At 35.5% G+C, this 22,313-nt stretch overlaps 1 protein-coding gene across 5 annotated transcripts in view; it reads right to left on the reverse strand.

Moving 5' to 3' along the window:
- LOC121330671 (collagen alpha-1(XI) chain-like) overlaps positions 1-22,313 on the reverse strand; it is an 84,516-nt gene that overhangs the window by 11,979 nt on the left and 50,224 nt on the right. For all 5 annotated transcript variants that reach the window (XM_041277364.1, XM_041277365.1, XM_041277366.1 and 2 more), the window contains 16 exons: positions 21,692-21,799; positions 20,871-20,960; positions 20,106-20,159; positions 15,446-15,553; positions 14,430-14,537; positions 13,677-13,730; positions 13,314-13,367; positions 11,972-12,079; positions 8,283-8,336; positions 8,007-8,060; positions 7,850-7,903; positions 6,895-6,948; positions 5,811-5,918; positions 5,489-5,542; positions 5,030-5,083; positions 3,848-3,901 (listed from right to left, as the gene is read on the reverse strand). In XM_041277364.1, the coding sequence (XP_041133298.1) occupies positions 3,848-3,901; positions 5,030-5,083; positions 5,489-5,542; positions 5,811-5,918; positions 6,895-6,948; positions 7,850-7,903; positions 8,007-8,060; positions 8,283-8,336; positions 11,972-12,079; positions 13,314-13,367; positions 13,677-13,730; positions 14,430-14,537; positions 15,446-15,553; positions 20,106-20,159; positions 20,871-20,960; positions 21,692-21,799 (1,170 nt within the window). The remainder of the gene's footprint in view (positions 1-3,847; positions 3,902-5,029; positions 5,084-5,488; positions 5,543-5,810; positions 5,919-6,894; positions 6,949-7,849; positions 7,904-8,006; positions 8,061-8,282; positions 8,337-11,971; positions 12,080-13,313; positions 13,368-13,676; positions 13,731-14,429; positions 14,538-15,445; positions 15,554-20,105; positions 20,160-20,870; positions 20,961-21,691; positions 21,800-22,313) is intronic.

A 22,313-nucleotide genomic window follows, 5' to 3' on the forward strand; every position in this document is an offset into this window, starting at 1 on the left:
GCAATAATAACTAAGCACTGCAGCTACAATGTAAATGATCACACTGTGAGCTATAAATTATAAATATTATCTCTCACCAGGCAAGAACAAATGACAGTGCCTCATTACTAATCACACTTAATGCTGCATTTAGCTGCACCAAGCAGTACACTGCTAAATAAATGGGCCACTGAATTCAGAACAGTGTCTTCACACCAGTGAGAGGTTCTAAGCATTATGCATTACTCCCATGCTTGTATATGTAGTGCCACAACAGAGGAAACTAGCAAATGAGTTACACGGTTGGTCAATACAAATTCGTTTACAGGGTTGGACAATACAAATTGGTTTACGGGGCTGGATAATACAAATGATCTACCTACGTTATTTTGATGTCCTCTGGGTCATTTCAATTGTTGAAAAATCACTTTCAAGTGAAAAACTGCCCCTTGACTTAATGAAACCATCATCTCATCAAGATGCAAGTGCAAGATTAAATGAATGCAAAGCCTCTGCTGTGATCAAGTGGATTATTGTGTTGCATTCTCCAATGGAACAAGATACACATGCCTTTTAACCTTCTGCCTTGCTTTGGTTATTTTCAGAAATATTTTTTTGCATGGTAGTTTTTCAAGTTTTTTAAATTTTTTAAAAATGTTTATAATGCCTATATATTTTAAAAAGGAAATCTGAAAAGGCAGGACATATCATATGTGTTCATAGGTGTCACAAACGGTGGTATTCAGACACAGGAAAAAAAAGCAAAATGTATTTAGCTTTTTTATGAAGAAAATGAAATTCTGCAAAAAAACTGGTACAAACTTTTTAGTTATTCAAAGCACTAACTCCAAAGAGCTTGCAAAACATGTCAATTTCATTTCAAATAGCTGCAGGCAAGATGCTGTGAAAGCAAAACTCTTTACCTTAAATGCAAAACAACCCCTTAGCTGTGCATTATGAATTCTGTGGATGATATAACCTGTGATTTTCAGAAATTATTCTATCTTGTATTTCAAGGATTTATACTCCTAGTGTGATGAAAAAGCAGTTTTGCTAATATATCCCCCAGGTCTTCAGTAATTGAGCCTCTGATGTAATATATTATATTATATTGTTCGAGTTATGAAATATGCTGGATAGGAAGAAACGTTAATTTGAGGACCAGGGATGGCATAGATTGGGAAAATATTATATGCATATTTTTGATACTGCTAAGTGTAAGAGCATGCTAATTTAAAACGTTACATCCTAAATATGCCCAGCGATAATTTGGGCTTTGCTAGGGTAAATGATATGGATGTCTGGGGTTTTTTATGTTGCAGGTACGTATGTGGACTAGGTTTTCAGATCCATTACAAAACAAAATGGAAAGGGGTTAGGGGGTTAAATTGTTGAAACATACAAGCTACTTGAGCAGTAGGAGGAAAGCCTAAAGAAGACTAACTAGAATTGATTATATTAACATATCTGTTCCTGTCAAAAGTCTTGGTGTTTTTTCTACACTTTGTTTAAACCTCAAATTGTTTTGCAAGTGAATTTTATAATGAATTGCTATTTTGATGGTCAACTGTGTGGTCTTTCAATGTAGGTTTATGGCACATTATTTAGGTCGTGTGGACAGGGATTTTTAGGGTAGAAAAACAGTTCATTGTTCAGAGCCTGGTGTGTATAATTTATCTACAGCTACCGTACATGAATGCCTACACTGCCTTCCTTAATTGGGTGTCTTAGAGAAAAATATGCTGCTTGAACCAGGTAGCCCTGCTTTCTACATAGACAAATACACCACAGAACAGAAGCATGCTTAGAGGACTGCAATCCGGAATGTACTGAAAAATATGTAGGAGGCATTTTGCTTTGAAATAGGATTTTAAAAAGAACATGCCAGTTTATGCATTGTATCCTGTTTTGGTGTTTCAAATGTTAGTCGTGTCAACAAGTGAACAAAAACATATATTAAAAGTTGAAAATTTTGGTCAAGCAATACATTTAAAGCTAACATGACTGTGAAATAAAATTGTATTACCCTAAGATGCAATTCGTCTCTGAGAAACCGAATAGAATATTTCTCCAGGTACATGTCCTGAAAATGAGAACTTCATTTCCCTTTATACATTATGCCATTGTTTTTACACTGCTGTCATTCAGCCCACTTAGATCAGTATTCTATTAGGAAGCTATTTCTATACTTCATTCAAAACCTGGTTCTATCTGAGTGAAATAAATGAGTTTGAGACTAACTCTGTTTTATGTTTTCAATTTCACACATAGATTTCATATCCAGAAAAAGCCCATTAGCACTCTCTTCATTTCTTCCTGGGTTTGAGACTTATTTCCGCAGACTTCCATACAATGACCCTGTTGAAACTATAATGCCAAAGAGAGCTGTATTCATTACAAGTGTGACATTGAAAAAGTAGCTAATCTCTGTGCTGTAAGATTGATTCATTCACATCTGTATCTGAATGAATAGCTCCATGTGGTCAACTTTCAGAACCACAGTTTTCCTGAATTGATCTCTGGTGGCTCACTTGTTCATTATTTTATCAAATACTGTGCATGTGTGATTAGACACCCTTATTTAAATTGAAAAAACTATTTACATTTATATCTATTATATCCTGACTTCCCCATACCATTCTGTCTTTGCTGTTATCTATGTACCATTACGAAGAGCACATATGCATAGCTTGATCACATTTCTGACATTTTTAAGATATAGGCTTCATAAGTGGGAATCTATAATGCCTTGGATTGCATTCTCAATTTTTCAACCTTATTAAACAGATTTGAAACGGTCTACAATAAACCTTAAGGGCCTGCATTATCACTGCTGTCACAATAGTGACAATTGATTATTATTAAATTGATTATTATCTTTTTAGATTAGAATCTTTAATTGCTATTCAAGACATTACTGATGCAGTAAAATTGGTGTGGTGCTTCTTAAAACAGGCAAAGCCAATTAAGCATGTCATCACAAACAAGGCTGTTTAAGGCATTGATAGAATGTATTTGCTTAATTACTTCCAAAAAAAAAAAAAACATTAAAGTTCAACTAATTGCCCTCAGTGGCAAAGCAAAAAATCACTACAAAGTCAGCAGTTTTTTTGTAATGTGCTGCTTTATTTTCTGGTTTTCTTTATACTGCCATTTAGAGTCTAGTTGTAAGTGCCGTAGATACACTATTAATAAAGACTCATGTATACCAAAATAACTGGCTTTAAGACTAATAGTGTGATGGGAAAACCGCATGATATACAAGACGTTTAAATAATGAAACTCTCATGCAGACTGAACAAAGTGTGCCATAGGAAGCAGGAGATCTAATGATGTGATAGAATTAAAAACAACAACTAAACTTATTTACATTTAAACCAACTTCTATAGATCTAACCCTCCCTTCATGATCACACCCAAAATCAGATTTGTTGTTTTTGTCATTAAAAAATAGTACCCGAAACCAGGAAAAAAATCTGTCTGTATACCTCTCTTGTACAGTCATGTAAAACATTAATTGCAAATTAAACATAGGCTTGCTTAATGCTATAAACCAATCACCTATGAAGGCAGATTATTGTATTAAACTTCAATTACTGATATGCCAGATTATATTATATTTCTAAAGAGACTTAAGTTGAAAGAGTGCGCATATTGCTCCTCAGCTAAAAAGAAAAAAGAAAACAAGATAAACTCACTCTTAACCACACTAGCAGCCTGGTTACAACATGGTTTATACTTATCCATGGTCCTTAAGAAAATAGCTCTTAGCATTCCCTTTAGCACGGCTGTGGATATGGCCTCTGGTACCAGCTCATTGCTACCATGCGGTAAACTGTAATGTCAAAGATGAGGATGTTCTACTCACTCTTTTACCAGGAGGACCAGGTGGGCCAGCTTCTCCAGATGGACCAGGAGGACCCTTAACAGAAAAAAAACACATTGAGCTACATGGATATAACAATAACATTGACCAAGAGTACTGTCCTTCATAGACATGCTGAATTTGCACTTCAAAACCCTGCCTGTGCATTTGGAATTTATTAATTGAACATCAAAGGAAAAGAAAAAAAACTGAATTATCTTGTTCTGTGTTCGTCATCAACAGATCTTTGACCAAAACCGAAAATAATATGTGGTATGTTGTAAATAATAGTACACACGCTTAGATTCCTCTGCCAGAATGTCTAAGGTGGGTCATTTATTATAATAAAGGTGAGGCTTTAACTACATCCTGGAGGATGCTTTTCCTGGTGATCTGTATTGTAATGAAAGGTAATTAAGTCCATGTGAGCTAAGTGTGCAGAGAAAGCGCCTGAACTACAATCTCCTGTGTCTACTACCCCCTGCCACTAGCCTTGCCTGGAATGCTACCCTTTCACAGGACACTAAAACAAACACACTTAGAAACAATATATTGTACCATTAGAGCAATGAGACCAAAATGTGTACCACAGTTATGAACAAATGACAGGCTTTTTTTAACAGAACGGTTAACTAAGCAGTCAAGTTAAATCAGTATCTACCAAAGCATAGATATTACATACAGTACATAGACTGCAATGCCTATGTTATGTACAATCTAATGTATTTAATCTAAACATTTTTTTTAATTTATTTTGTGTAAATACATATTTAAATTCTTAAATACTTTCACACTTATCAAGGCTACAAATATTTTTTCAATCCTGAACTTCAAAAGCATGTTCTCATTTTAACGGTTAAGTTTACACTTCACTTAATATGCATGCCTTTTCTGAAGTACTTTATTACAGTTACATTGTGCAACCTAGTTTCTCAACCTTGCTTGGCAAATTTCAATGCAAGGTGCTACAAATCATTGTTATGGTAATAACGATTCAGAATTCTATACAATGTATAAGCTTAAATGAACTGTCATGCAAATATACTGCACAGTACATTCAATCTACATATGTTAGAAGAGAGTAGATTGCAGATTGAATATAGAGTCCACTGATTGCCTGATCTATTGTTACTCAAAATAATAATAATAATAATAATAATAATAATAATAATAATTCATTCTTACAGGTTGACCAGCTTCACCATCATCTCCCTTCTCTCCACCAGACCCATCTTGGCCCTGCAATTAAACAACACAAATTATTTCACGGCTTTAAAATTCATCTTTCTGTATTTTTCTGTCTGAACCGAGTTCTTCTGTGTAGAATGGCAATATGTTTGCAATGATAAACTATAGTACATCATGTCTTACACTACAAAATACAAAAAAATAATACACATACCCTTCTCACAGTACCTTCATAGATCAGTTTTATTACAAAGACTTAGAAAATAATGTATTTATGTGTTCAATGAGTAAAAAGGCTTACGTAGTATGAATTATACAATTATATATGTAGTACGTGTAATATTAATGTGATCAGCTCGGATGTGTTTTGACACTAGTATACTGTACATAATTAGTCCTGGTTTCCATATATTATGATTTTAAAATTGATACAGTATTCATTGCAGTTTTACTTACAGCTGGACCAGCCTCACCAGGGGGACCAGGGTCTCCAGGGAATCCAACTGGACCCTAAATTAGAAATCAGGATACACGCTGATTAAAACAAGTACAGGAACAGGTTATGTTTCCATTTCATGATCCTATGTCATTAATATTTTGAATTGTTTTCTTCCATATAATGATACAGAAGAAACATTACTGAAAACCAATATAAATGTATATAGATTTAATAACTGTGAGCAGTGGCATTTTCAAGGTGGAATAATGGCAGAGAAACCTGGAATTTGATTGGCTGCACAGCCTAGAATCTCTTCCATTACTCCACATGTGTACTTACAGGGTTACCCTTGGGACCATCGTCTCCTGGAGGTCCCTTGCGACCAGCTGGTCCAGCAGCTCCAGGTGGACCTGATTCTCCCTTCTCTCCCCTCTCTCCTTTAGGACCCTGCAACAGACAGAAAATCAAATGAAATTAACCACCGATATCACTGCTGTTTATTCAGAGCTACATCAGAAATCCTAATCTTAAAACTAGGATACACACATTTACACATGTGCGGTGTGAGTGTAACTCTACACACATATGAATCATTTTTTAATGTATGGGTCAGAGAATCTATTATCACACAATAATATGTGTTTTGAGTTGGTTTTGTGTTGTAATGCATGAGTGGCAAAGCCACAAGTGCTGAAATAATGTATATTTTCAAAATATAAAAAAATGTAACCCCCCTCCCATCCGCACCTAGTGTATGAGCATAGGAAATGGAGGGTTGGGTTGTTGGTAGACTATATTATGTGTGACATTGCTGACAAAACCTATGCTGAGTGAAAATATTATACAGGACATTAGTGATGGTAAACCAAAAGGGGGGTTATATTAAAACTGTTAGATAAACATGTATAGTGGATATTTTGCATGGTATTGATTTATTTCATTTCCCTTGTTTCTGACTGTGAAGATTGCATCAGCAAGTGTTTTTTTCCCCTTCTACATTCATTGTATTGCTCTTTTAAAAACATCTTAACTTATTCTGTTATTGGTCATTGTTTCCGAGTTCTCTTCATTGAATGTTCATGTCTTTGTTTTGAATGTATTATGTATTTTCCATTGTACTGTGCTTGTAGGAATTCATTTTAGTGGGTCAAAGCTAAATCAACAGTTGTCAGGAATAGCTTATTGTTATAAAATCACAATACATGTGGAACAGAAGGGATGGTTACATTTAATACAATATATGTAATATGAAAAGTCTTTTGTGCCTTTAGCTTGGAATAATTACTAGAAGTAACTGAAGGGCATTCTAAATGGGTATTATTGTGTATTCCTTATTTTGGTTCAAGAGTTTTTTTAAAGGGGAGTGACAGCTGCAGTTTGCTAAATTAATATTCTGTTTTACTATCATGCTAGCTGAACTTACCCCAGTGCCAGATTCTCCTGGAGGTCCAGGGTTACCTGCTTCACCATGCTCACCCTACACAAAGAAGAACAAGAAAGAAAACATTTAGGTCACTTTTACAGTGAAATCAATCAGGATGTACAACGCTTAATTTGTTTTCTGCAAATAATTTCTCCATGAAAGCATTGATAATTATACATAAATACAGTGAACAAAACTAACTATAGCTAAAGGATCCATACAAAAGAAATGTAGTTGTTTACAGTGTTTATTACTGTCATGGTAAACGTAAGTATAAAACAGGTTTCAGGAATACAGGAGTCCATATTTGTAGTTAACAATCACATTTTGTGTTACTGTGCATGCAATGGATGACCAGTCAATGCTGGAAGGATAATATACAACATAGTCTGAGAAGGTTTAAATTTTAAAATAAAAAATAAAAAATAGTATATAGAAGTATATTTTTTTAACATTTATTTGTCCTCCGACAATAATATATTTTAGCAGCAATTGTTAGCAATAAAAAACTTAACTTGTAAATAAACTAGTTGCTGGGATGAAATGTAATTAATGAAACTCATTGCCAAAAGAAGAAACAAACTGGCCTACAGTTTTATATTTGTAAAGTTCTACAATCCTGATTTAGTTATACTGGGGGGGGGGCTCAATGCTTTAAAGTGAGAAGGGTTTTCATATTTAATATTTCTGTACACTAATTTGAGCCATCCACTTGGTATTGGTAGTAGCCTGTCAAATGTAATTAAAATGAAATGCTGGTGTTAACTTATAAAACAGAATTATTAATAGTATGGCAGAAACTGAAATGCAATTAATGAAAGCACTAAAACAACTTAAAAGAATTTGCCAACAACAGTATAACAAAATATGTCAAAGTCAGCTCTGCTCATATGTCTAGGCTGGTTGTTACAATTTTAAGTTCAATACTCCTTTATGTAGCTTTACCGGTGCTTACCTTCTCACCAACTGCGCCAACAGAACCCAGGCCACCAGGGGGACCTTGTGGACCCTGTCAACAAGAGGCATACAAGCATGTGGAATTTAATTACATAAAATTCATGTAGCAAAAAACAAACGGTTTAAGGAAATACTCATTAATGTGGTTTACTTACATCGGCTCCATTCGGACCCTGAGGGCCTCTAGGACCTGGGGGACCAGGGGGGCCCTGTTAAAAGGAAAGAAGAGCAATTACTTAGGACTCAAACTATTAGCATTCTTTAAGAAAAGTAATATGTGCACCTGACTGCCATTGTAAACAGAAATGTTTCTTAAAATGCAGATAAGCATAAAAAGTATGCATCCACAAAATGGTCCTTAGAGATGGCGATCCAGTAATGTCATGCTTCCAAAATCACTACTATTTAGGGGGAAAAAAAAAATTACTCACCATTGGACCAACGTCTCCATTTTCTCCTTTCTCGCCTGGTGGACCTGGAAGACCCTAAAATGAATAAGAAATTGTTATCCTGTAAATTCACACCTTGCAAACAATTCCACTGGAAAGTCAGCACGGTCTGAAAACTGGAAAGAAGGGGTGGAATATATTCCATATTCTGTATACAACTGTCAAGTGAACAGTAAAGGGCAAACAAAATCCATTACTACATAATTACACACTATGACTACATGTAACTCAAGCTTAGTTCCTACACAGAAAACAAGTAGCATAATCGTATGCTTTGTGTAGTCAGAAATTAACCATTTGCAATAAACACAAGAGAAGTAGTACAATATAAATATACTATATATGTTTTTTAAACAAATCACTGCTTTCTCAACATCATATACAAAATCAGAGCTGCCCAACCTGCTGGCTAAATCAGCTGTGCCGATGATGTTTAGTAGAATCTTAAACAGAGACAAACGGCAATAGAAATGGAAAATAATCTGCAACTGGAGGGTTTGGGAAGTGAGGTAGATATCAATATTCATACTATTACTTTGACATCTACAAGGTAACCAAATTAAGAAAACAAAGAAAGAAAAACACACATATACGACGCTTTTTGTTTATCTTGCATACCATAAATAATATCTGAAAAGTATTCCTTCTTGATCAGATGCTGAGAAACTGATGAATGATTTTGTATCTTCAAGGATTGATTACTGTAATGCCCTATCCTCTGGTACTTCTCATCTGCAGCTTGTACAAAATGTTGCTAGTTTTAACAGGGACAAGAACACATTACCACTGTGCACAGGCTTCCTATCCAGTTTAGAAGGTATTAAGAGACTTTAGGATATGTGCTGCTTTTAACCTACTTATATTATCTTTAACCCCATATGTTCCAAGACGCTTACTTTGATCACAGGATGCCGGCTTACTTCCTATTACCAAAATTCAGAAAAAAAAAACACAGGGGGTAGAGCATTCAGCTAAAAAAAACCTAAATTATGGAATGATCTGCCTAGCCCTGTAAAGAAAGGTCCCAATGTTGCTGCCTTTAAAATCTGATTAAAAACACATTTTTATAAGCAAGCTTATAATCTTAAAATGTTTTCTTACCCTTTCTTGCTTGTTTTACTCTTTTACTGTTATGTTTTTATTCTGTTGTTCATTTTTACTGCTGATTGTTACTTTGTGTAATGTTTATTAATATTTTTACAAAGCACTTTGCGGCGATCTGTCGTGAAATTTGCTTTATCAAAATAAAGATTGATCGATTGATAAAAAGCAACAACATTTGCATTCAGTTCTGCTTAAATTTTGTTTACGTTACTGACCATTAAAATAGTGTGGCACTTAAAACAAAAATGCTTCTTCCTCTGATTTAATAACCTTTAATGAGACTGGCAGACCCAGTGCAGTTGTTATTGTTATTCTGAATAACTACTAGGCAGTGCATCATTGCTGTGCTTTAAAGCAAACCATTAAGAGCAAGGTACATTGCCAGTGGAAATCTTTTGTAAATAGCAGCTTAATATATTCACATTTGTCTAAACCTTTAGAATAATTTGTGTAAGACAGAAACATACTAGCTGATTTGATACTGTATGAAATTCACAACTACTTTTATCTACTAATCTAGTAAAAACCCTCTGGAATGTGTCTCGCTTTTGAATGTCATTTGTAAAACAAGTTTAAATGCAATGAGACTGAAAGCCACTGCCAATCCTGAAGACGGCTTTGATTAAACATATTTATTGATTAGACACCAGCCTGTCAGCGAGACAGCCCAGATCTCTGTTAGTCCCTTATAGAACTCGATACTGTCCCATTGTTATGCATACAATTCACGTCTCTTTAGCCTATTAAAACAAACAATATGTTATGACATGTTTGTGAAGACTGGGAGAAGAACCTGTTTATAAAAATATGTACAGTGTAATAATTTTGTACGTTTGGCAGGGACAGGGTACAACATAAAAAAAGAATTAGCTGGGTGAGAATGCTAACTAAGAGATGAAAAGTAAAAGCAGATCTGTATTTGTGTTCGGTTTTTGCTTTGTTTGAATATTTTGTGAAAATACATTTGAATGCACATCATCTCTGACTTGTCAAGTCTGTCCTACCTGACCCATTGACCAAGCGTTCAGATCATCCATGTGACAAGCAGTTGTTATCAATGCAGTTTCTTATTTATCTGAAGCCATTTCTGATAATGCTACCTATACTATCATAAAACCGTACATGTTTGCTATTAAGCAACTTTGCTACATAAATTTGTAAGAGGTAAAAGATGAATGGCGGCTGGCAATTTCGTGTCAGGTTCACAGTGTTAAACCTTCACTATTACTACCCCAACGTTGACCTAAGCAGAAGGTTTTCCCTTGAGGAGAGAAGTAGATGCTATAGCCCTCATTTTGTCTGATATTTACCCTCCCTTCACCCTACACACATTCTCAAATAGACAGGTCCCAGTAGCTTCATTTTACACATTCCCCAGGCATGGAATCAGGCAAAACCTTTAGCCTCCTTCTGTCAAACCTCATTATAGAAACTAGTATTTACCAGGAATAATCAGTGTTTAATGGTATTCTGCCTATAAGGAAAGGCTAGCCAATGCAATTAATAAGTTAGAATAAAGTGAATTGTGCCAAATTAAAAGTCAATTATATCAGCCGACTTACTGATCTCCTCTATGCTAATGTATTATTAAAATAACAAATGCAAGAACATTAAAAAGGAATGCACAATAAAAGTGACATAAATTAGTTTGTTAATTTCATTCCAACATTTGCATTAGGTTTTTGTGCGTTCAAATGGCCTCTTTTCTGCAATAAGATAAACATGATGCGTCATCAAAATAACAGAGCTCTGCACCGTACATTTATTTTATAATGTTATACCTCTTGTTGCTTAATGAGGTGTAAAGGCTCCTAATGAGGCGTAATGCACTTCTGCCCTTAATACATTTGTACAATTGTGGAATTCTTTCTAAAAGGGGGTGGATACTCCTTTTCTGAACATTCATCTCTTTTATATCTAAGGATTTATACAGCATACGCAACACATGATAGTGATGCATGGTGGCATAAATATATTGGAAAATGCAGTTGAGCTGTGGAGAGTGATTTTCAAGGGCATGCTGTGGTTGTAAGAGACGGAATAAAAACATTAACAGCCACAGGCTAGCTTAAGTGTTCTGTTCCAGCACATCCATACAATACTATAATCTCATCCCATTATTAATGACTTTTTTTTATTTTGCTTGGCTAGCAACCCATTATGATGATGTTGATCTACTTTTGAATACAGCATGATTTTTAAAAGGGGTAAAATACTCAGAGTTGCATTCTGAATTAGATGCATTCTGATTTAGATCCCTTTGAAATCCATGCCATTAGTGACCTAAATCAGGTTGCAAAAGTTGCTGACATACTATGCTTATTGACTCAGTGCTATGAAGATGATCTCTTGATGCTACGGTTACCAATATTTGTTGATATTAATATGAAACCAAACAGAGTAAACACTTCAACTAGGAATAGTTAGGAGCTATAATAAATGTTCTCAGGAGCTACTCATAATTTGTTCAGTAGCTTCACATTCAAGAAGACTTAGAAGAATGAAATGTACAACTCTCAAGGGTAATTATGACATTATTATTGTAAAACATGAAGTTGGTGACATACCTGAAGACCAATTGGACCAGGAAGGCCAGGGAAACCACGAGAACCTTCATCACCTTTCTGGCCAAACATTCCCTGCTGACCCCTGGGGCCTGGCTCTCCATCGCCTCCCTAGAAGATACACACTTTACATTAACCTAGGCTTGATAAACAGACGTAGCAGTAGATGTGTCTAGGCATTGTACGGTAATAAAGATTTAGTACTTGTTTGAAGGACCAGAGATCTTTGCTGAAGTGGCAGACATTGTGAGATTAACCTAGGCATGTTCTTACAAGTCCTGACCATATACTAAACAAACCTTAATTTGGTCAGTTCATGGGCAATACATGGTCTTAGACATGTCTAGGCGTGGTTGTCCATTGACAGTGGTAAGTCATTCATGGAGTGAAACAGGATATTGTAATGTCCGTACAATAAAGGTTGTTTTGTAATGTCATGTTCATGAACAATCAACCAACAGAGGATACATGGTCCGATCAAGCATGGAAATGTGCCAACAGCGGCTTGTACTTCTCTGAAAATAATTCACATCCCAAAAGCATTGGTACTTCAGCTGCATTCACTTGCTGGAAGCTGATTATATTGTCATTGACAACTGAATACATAACAATCTTTGTAATCTCTATTTTCATTTTTGAGATGGTTCCGCTCATAGTAATATATGTGGGTGTGCACCACTGCACAAAGAAAATAAATGCTGTTCTTTTACGAATTCACTTGGGTGAGAATGGATTGAAACATTTTTTTTACAAATTAGAGGATTGCACTGTACATTACCATAGCAGTCAACTGGAAACCAGGTTACTGCTTTACAAACAAGATAAGGATCAAGAAACAGTTAATGCTGCCTATCAATTTCTGTCATGTAGGTAGTAATCAGTCATGCTGTCTAAGGGGACAAAGGCAAATGAAAATAGCAATGGGAAGATAACATCTTGAGACTAGTGTCTGATTGTCAAGTACAGTGTAGAGATGAATGACCTTGTGACTTTAATTCTGCATTAATACTCAACCAGTATACTAAAGGGCAAGTGTATATCTTGAAAGCTGAATGCTATTGATACAGACATAAGTGCCTTGTCAGTTTCCATAATGCATTGTCCACATTAAACCAAATTTAGAATGTGAAAATGATCAAATATGAGATGAAACTGTTTTGTGTCAGGAGGTAATGGTATTACAGAATTACTTTTTGACAACCCACAGCAAACACATCTCATTAGCTAGTATAATTATTTGCAGCTTAGTAGTGTGTGACTTACACTCTTTAATTAGGTAAATAGGGAAATTCAGAGACAAATGGGTCTTGAGTAATGAAGGCAATAAAACACAACCATTACTTACAGCAGGGCCAGGAGCACCGACAGGACCTTGAAGACCTGCTGGACCAGGAGGACCCTGGAAACAAAGCACACATAATGTATTAAGAGACTTTAGCTCTATGAATAACACAGTACTTGGGGGCTTGAAACTTGTATCTACATTGCTCTTGATTCTTTATAAATATTCAGTGTCTTACCACTGAGCTGGTTGCATCTCAGTGTTGTTCTTCAAAAAAGCTGTTCAGCAACACAGAACCGTTTGCCTGAACGTGAGCTTATTGCATTTTTATATTAACAGTTTTACAATGACTGATTTCATACAAGGTTATTCGGTCAATAAAATAATCAAATGTTATGTAAAGGCCAAGAATGCATTAGAACTTACTTGTTCACCCTTAGCAGCTTTGCTTCCCTTTTGACCTGGTTCACCAATTTCCCCCTGTAAAAAAATAAATAAACATGTATGTCCTCTTTTTAGAGTTGCCTGCCTTTCATTTATCTCCAGTCAATCCTCCCAGTATCTTTAAATGTCACCTTTAACATGATTATGCTGTCAGTTTTATGCTGCTGTTTCCAGCGTGAATGCCTGGGGGTATTCCTCAATTGATTACTTGGCTTTCTTTGAGTGATTAATACTGGTATTGACTGGTAGGCTGCAATGCAGGATATGACCTGGCTTTGAAATCTCTTGTGCTGATTTTTATATAAAGAAAGATATATTTGGCTTCCTTACAGTTTTGCGATGATAAGTAAACTACGAAACAATATGGTATACTGTACTTGCTGTTTGCATAAACTCTGTTATCGTACCTTACACATTAGTTCAAGACACAAATGTATACACAGTACAGTCACTATTAAGAGTTCATGTTTGTTGATTCTCTGTATACTTTGAACATAAACAAACTGGGTATTAATGGGTAATTTAAATGATACCTAGAAACACATGACGGACAGATCTGATTTAATGCAGCATTTGGTTCTAATGGTAAATAATTGATTTGTAAGACAGCTGGCATGTGTATGCATGTGACTGATATTAATCTAGATTTTAACAAAGGTTCTTTACTGAGAAACAAGATAAAACTGAATCACAGTGTAATGCAAAATTTCTATTTAATAAGCTCTCTTGACTTACCTTGTCGCCATCTTCTCCTGGGGGGCCTTGAGGACCAGCAGGCCCTGGAAGACCAACTGGACCCTGGATGCCATCTCGGCCAGCTGGGCCTTGGGGACCTTTCTCACCCTGCAGAGGAGAAATAGAAAGGGTAAGAGTCGGTCTGGGGCTCCACAGTGTACCTATACAATAACAATCACAGTGCATTGTCATTCTGTATTCAGCTATAGAATCAGTCAGATCTACTGGGTACACTGGAGTTAACTGTTATTGATTTGACTGCTGACCCTATATATTAAAAGGGGAGGTAGAAAATGTCTGAAAACATCCAGGTGAGTTGAAAAGGAGCATAGTATTGTTTCCAATATTAAAGATTTTACAGCTGTTCTAGGATGTAGTTCACTTTTTAAGAGAAACAGGTATCCCATGATTAAACACATTTCAATTATATTATATGTTACAGTACTTAAAATCATCTTGTCATATATTGTCTTAATACACAGCACAAAATAAACCCTAAATACTTAAATTAACATATGACACAGACGTCAATAATACCGCAGCATTTACTGCAAGGTATCCATTGGCGCAGGGCAAAAAATGTGTACTCATTAATGATTCTGTTTTTTGACCTAAAGTGGACTTGCAATAAAATACTGTGCAAAATCAAGTTGTATTTATACAGTAACTCCAATTTCATAATTGTTGAAAGAAAGAAAAAAAAAACCCATAAAAACAAAGTGTTTAAACATTAATATCTGATTTAAAATAAACATATGCAATTTTGATTAAATTAAATGTGAGATGTGTTCTAATTTTAAATTAGAAGTAGTTACTGAAGTGCGGAGAGCTCATAATCTTGCATGAATAAAAGTAGTAACTTCTATATTGTAACAAGTTTTTTTTTTTTTTTTTTTTCTTCAGCGCTTGTGAATATAAGTTGTAAATTTTTGTGCTCATGTTCGGTCAGGGACAATGGCACCAGCCACTATGTGCCCTGGCATTGATTTTCAATGAGAAAGTCTGAGTGGACTTACTGGGCCACCCTTCTCTCCTGCCGGGCCAGGTGGGCCTTGGGGACCTGGGCGACCAGGAAGACCGATCGGACCTCCTGGGCCAGCGGCACCACGCTCTCCTGGAGACCCCTGGAAAAGTGAGGACATCAGAATCACATAAACTAGTTCATGTATCAGCAACATAAGCTTAATGTCATTTAATTTAAGATATATCTAACGATCACATTTTTAAATCAGTTATGAATTATTGCTACTAATGATGATTCTACCTAAAAATCTCAGCGTAATAATGTCTAGACAGGGCAAAGTGTAATAGTAAATAATAGAATCACTGGATTTTCTATTAGTAACTAGGTTCATAGAGATTTAAAGTTTTCTCCATTTCTATTAATGTTTTTGTGAGAAACAGAGCTCCCTAATTATAAAAGGTCACTAATGTCAAGTTGACTCTGCAAGACCTTTACTCGATGTTTCACATTTCCTTTCACAAACAAATGTTTTCTTCAGCTTCTGTAAGTAAATGTTTCTCTATTCGGATGACTCATGAGTGCAGAACGCTTTCTACAGTCAAAAGCACATTAGCTTTTATAGCAGCTAATGTTTGTTTGATAGTTATTAATATAGTAAGTATATTCCATTAACATATACAGTGCTCCCCTGTTTGATAATGCTGTATTGGTATTGTGCCTTGTAATGAGAAGTCAATGGATAGTGGAATGGATCTATGGGCTAAAATTGATTTATTATGACCACAACATCTTTAACACTGTTCCACTGTATAAAGGGTCACCAAAAAACCAAAAAGCACTATATTTACTTCTAAAAATTGAGTTCTCCATTGGACCCATCAAACTTAAATCACCTGCTTTTTTCACCTGCTTCAGCAAAATAAATGAAGCTGCATTAACTTAGGCGTGTATTTCCTTGTACAGAACTAGGCCTGTGTTTTCTGTTACCATGGCTTTGTCATTTCTGATCAACAAGTCATTCAGGTCACACCTCTACCTGTTGTTTGTGGCTAAACTAATCATTGTTAACTTCAGCTCGACCAATGACACCTCAACGTTGACCTAATCATCAACTTCCCTTACACGAATCATGCTTTGGCTGTATGATTTCTGAGTTACCTTGCTTACCCTCAACACCTGTCGCTATTCCCGAAAACAAGTTCTGCACACTTTTTAAATGAGAACAGAATCTGCAATGGCGCAGCGAGTTACCTAATGCTATATTTCAATTAACCCCTTTCCCCTTATTGACATGTTTTGCTTTCAACCACAGTAACAACTGATAAATCAACTCCGAATTGCACATTCAGACAGCAATCAAAGAGGTTCTCAAAGAGTTTGTGACAGCTCTTGCAGTCATTCAGGTTTGTATATAACATGTTCTGAGGGGTTGCCTCTTCTATCAACACCTGTGTCTGCAGCTGTTAAGAGTTAACAGAGTGGGACACGTCCTCTTTCCCAGATAGAGCTCCTTTGGCCAGTCTCTTTAAGGACTATTTTTGAATTTGAATACAACAGGACATGTTTAAAAGTGCTGGATGACTTTGATAACCACTGCAGTTAAGTGGTATAATTAAAATGAATTTCCATTTCAGGAAATATGAACAGCTAACAATTATAACAGCATGAAGGATTTATTTTCTAATGCATGTCCTAGTGTACACTTCATTCTATCTGCCTGGAGTGCATTTCTTTAAAGCACGTCTTGATCTTTTGTTGATCATCAGTGCATTATTGATCATAATAAAAGTAACCGTTTCTTTTTTTTGTTTGTTTCCTTTATGTGCAGGGTTTTAAAACTGCACACACCAACATATATGACCTCTTCTGTAAACCTACTGACATACATCGGTATTTACACATGTCCTCTGCCATCCAGTACACACTAAAAGGGCAATCCCAAAGGGTCTAGGAATAAGAATGTGAAGAATATGCTCAAAAGAAAGTGACAATGTAAAACAACGAAATGTATTAAAAACAAATCTTTAAAAAAGAGGATACAAAGAATTATAGAGAAAGAGTTAAAAAAGTGGATAAACTAAAAAGAGATGAAAAGGTCAAAGCAGTGCCATTAGTAATGACTTTATTAGTAATAATAAAGCTATTGCCTACTATTTCTAAGATAGTTTGGAAACACTTGCAGATTCTACATAATTCCAAAAAATTGATGCAGCATTCAAGAGAAGCTAATTTAGGTGATATTTTAGTTCACAGTAAACATAAAAGAATAATTCACAGAACAGGTTGTACAAATACTTGCACTGGTACATGTAAAGTGTGTAAATACATGGACTAAAGTAAAAAAAAATAAATAAATAAACATAAGAACAACACATATCCACTAAAAACTAATACCTACTGTAAAAATATCAATGTTGTTTATGGAATAACCTGTGAAAAAGGTTCAGGGTTTTATTATTTTTTTATTTATTATTATTATTATTATTATTATTATTATTATTATTATTATTATTATTATTATTATTATTATTATTATTATTATTTTTTAATTACAGCACACATGTTAACCTAGGCTATACCATGTAATGGGAGGATACTTTATTTGGGCTTTACTGGCTATTTTGATTGGATCGCCAATAACACTTCCACTGATCAGAGGTTTGCACACATTACCCTCTGTCAGACTGGTATACAGAACAGATTAAAGAAGCTATGGACAAGAGAAATAATGTGTCAGATATCAAAGTGGATATGAGAATGGCAGTGATGAAACCAATGTACTTCAAAACATTAAAAGTAGACTGGACATTTCCATCAATGGATTTAAAAAATGTGGAATTGATGATATGATCAGAAACCCAGAGGCAGTGTAAACTGCCTGCTGCTGTAGTAGGACTGTTCTTTTTTATGTTAAGCATTTTTGTGTTCTTATTTTAGAAGGGTTTAATTAAGTAAGGTACGACTATTAATGCAGGCATCGCGCAGTATAAAACTGAGCTGATTTTGCCAGTGGTTGCTAGTCTATTAACCAGTTTGAAATGATTTCGAAGCAAATAAAAGCATTTTCGTTTTGGCTTTATTAAAGATTTCACACGTGGCAATACTGCCCTACTATTATTGCATGGTAGTACTGTGATCATTCCACTGTGTTGTGAACCATAGTTTTAAAACTAAGAGACAGCAAATGCTTATGATAGAAGTTTGCTGTTTCTTAAAATTGAGGGCCATATAAGAACGATAAATACTGTAACTGTAGAAAGCCTTCTTTGTTGTTCTCCAAGTACCCCAGATTGGCCCAAAAATTTGAGAATCGCTGATCTAAATCAATTATCACACACTATCTAATATGAACAATACATTCGTCCTTTTATTCAGTACACTGTTCCTTCAGATCAACCTTCTTCATTAAATATGTTGAATATGTTTGTTTTTTTTTTGTTTTTATTTTAGCAGTTACAGTTCCACTGTTGCACAGTTACAGTTGCAGTTTTACTGCAATTATTTGTAATAATTTGTGCTTGAGGAAAAAGGGAACACGTGTTCCATGCAGTACACTGTGAACTGATTGCATCATGTTCTTTTTGTAGGTGAGCATGTAAATATCTTTTAGATTTATTTCCAGTGATGGAATGGAAAATAAATTATGGAAAATAAAAAATAAAAAATATCTGACTGAACACTGTCACCTTCGTGGTATATTACATATTATTATTTATTATTTATTTATTTCAGCATAAAAACATGTGTTCCTATTCAACATCTGTATTGAAAGAACCAGTAATGCAATGTCTACTTCAGCTATATCTCCAAAATTAAAATACATGATTAGAGAACCAATTATACGATACTGAATTAAGTGTTGTCCCATATTTCCCAATGTCACCCAACTATATACTGGTAAACATATTTTTAATTATATTTAATTCCATAAACACTCAATATATTAGGTAAACTGGTATACATTTAAATTATATTAAATACTTGTGGCTTAAGCACCCGCTGTCATATTCCCCTAATACATCTTTCAGACATAGCAACTGTGTGGTTCTCTCCTTAAATATTGCTGGACAGCAACAGGAGGCAACCTGTCAGGAGACAGTGAATACTACCAAGATACCTGTTCATCCTGTATTGCAGTATAATGTTAGGGGCTCCTTTACAATGTCTTAAAAGGTACAAACTGCCCTCTAGTGTTTACATATGCTATTGCTGACTGCAGACGCCCATAGAAAATATTCTATAATTTCTTAATTGTAGTCAGCTACAATTCACTGCACAAAAAAAGTGCATTTAATTCCCTGCATGTCATGTTACCTAACCAATCATTTCTATATACATAATGCACATGGGCTTGAGAGACTGCTGAGAATATCTTATATTATTACAGAAGGATTAAGCTCATCGTTAAAGCAGCGTCTTACTCAAGTCCCAAATGTAACAGAGCAAAAAGAAAACCATTGATTAATGCAGCCATTTCTGTATTTTGGATAATAGTATATACTGATACATAAAGAACACCTATATCATACAAGCTAGCACAGTAAAAAATAAAGCCATCTTTTGTGTAAGAAGATATGTTCACATTCATTTTAATGTTTAAACAGGTCCTATATTTCTGAATGGGAATAATTTACTACGACACACTTTTTCATACAAGGGGACATAGCACAGCAATAAAACCATAACCGTAACCATAGCAATAAAATACTTACAATTGGGCCTGAGGGACCCTGTGGGCCTTCTCCTCCCTTTAAACCAGCTGGACCCTGTAATTAAAAAAACAGACCTTTTCAATCAAGCTGCAGAGGGGTAGCAACACAACCACATTAGCTTCATATTATGCTACTGTATCTAAATCTGCATGTGTTAGAAATATGACACCTATCAGAATACTATATTAATTTTGTAAGGATCTTAAAATGCATTTTCATCAGTGGCAGTTATTATCTTGTTTATTGCGGGAAGAAAGCCCGACAAGTTACTAATACGTCCTTTCAACAAGAAAGCAAAATTATGTATCTACATTTGTTTCCTGTTTAGAATGTTAAGTTAAGAATATTGGGGGCAGTACAGAATTAACACTGGCTCATGAATGATGATCTAGTGCAACATTCTCTTTCATTCCAGCACAGAAACAAGGGAGGTTGCTGATCCTGAAACAGACATGCATCTCTTAAACTCAGCGTGATGCCGAGGTGTCCCATGGATCACAGAAGATGGGACGGCAAGAACACTGGAATGAGCTTTCAAGTTGGTCTGTCATCAAACGGTACTAATACTAGCAGGTACACAGCATCTTATTGTACCCTATAATTAAATAAATAACCAACACAACATATCATTAAATATTGGTTCTTGGTTCAATCACATAATATGAAAATTGGACGCCATGGTCCTAAGTATTTTTTAGGATGCTGAGAACCATTAAGTATGGAGGGCAGCAGTGAGTACTTCTGGGAGTTGCCCGTTTCTCTTACCGTGGCACCAGGCAGACCTCTTTCACCAGGAAATCCTCGCAGTCCAGAAGGCCCGTCTTTGCCGGAAGTGCCCTGGGGACCTGGGTCTCCCTGTTAGGAATAATAAAGCACAAGGATGGAACATTAATAATCAACATCAGATACGGATTGTATAGGAGGAACCATTCCAAAGCATTTCTATCTAATCATCACTGAAAATGGCAGAGCCCTGACTGTATATTTAGTGTGTGTTCACGGGTTGTGTGGAAATCTTGTAGTGCACAGGAGAGGTGTCATGGCTGTAGGGCTAAAAGAATACATGTCCCAGAATCCTTCAGGGATCAATGGGAATCACCTGGGTACACCTAGGGATCGTTTAAGTTAAATATTTTTTTTAGTGTTTGTAATTAGTGTCATGTGCCTGTCTTTGTTACAGTTAGTGGTGGGTCAGGAAGTAAGAGTTTTGGTGAATTCGGTGTGTGTTGAGGGAAATAAGTACAGTGTGTTGTACTGTATGTACAAGTTAACATTTTGAGTGACTGATTTTACTTGGGCACCAGGGCAAACCTAAGCACACCTGATAAGAGAAAGCATTTCTGCAATATGCAAATATCTGACTCATGCTGAAAGCTTCATCTGGCAATAACTTCAAATAATCAATAAATAAAGTTATTTTTAGAATAAATTAAACAGGCAATGAAGGTCAGTTCTGATGCTGGAGCTTCAGCACTATATAAGGCTCACCTATCATGATTTTAAATGAAAAATCAAACGGAAATCAGCTCAAGTTGATCCTGTTTCATTTAAAATATTATAAATCATTCATATTTGGAGTATCTTACCTTAGCGCCTTCTTTTCCAGCAGCTCCTGGTAGACCCTGCTCACCTGGAGGACCAGGGGGGCCAGGGTGACCCCTCTCACCAATGGGGCCGGTCTCACCAGTAGGCCCCTACAAGATACGCCATTCAGTGATAAGTCAAAGAAACAGGCTTCTGAATTTTAAAAGTTGATAAAGAGGTTTATTATTTACATGTCTACTTTTTACTTAATACCTAAAATGCTTGTCTTTAGATTCAGATATGACTTTTCCAGTTTATTCTCGTTAATGGCACACTGAACACTGACCCAAAATGCCAACAGGGATTAACTTTAGCTTGAAACGAGAGGGGTCAGTGAGGGTATATTTATAAAAAGAGCATTCAATACACAATTTAATACGGGTACTTGAAAGAATAGAAGCAGAGAAAAACACAATATTATTATACGAATCACATGAACGGAATCCCAACAGTAAAATAAACTGCAGTTCATCCCAAGCCTAGACAACAAAGCAGTGTCTTACGAAACAGCTAATAATTCAATAAATAAATAAAACAACATGGTTTTTATTGAACTCTCCCTTTAGAAAGTGAATCCGCTGCTTCTTTGAACCAGCCAGATGAATTGTTTGTTTTCTTCTCTTC

Source organism: Polyodon spathula, chromosome 18, assembly GCF_017654505.1.
Source record: "Polyodon spathula isolate WHYD16114869_AA chromosome 18, ASM1765450v1, whole genome shotgun sequence".
Classification (NCBI taxonomy): Eukaryota; Metazoa; Chordata; class Actinopteri; order Acipenseriformes; family Polyodontidae; genus Polyodon; species Polyodon spathula.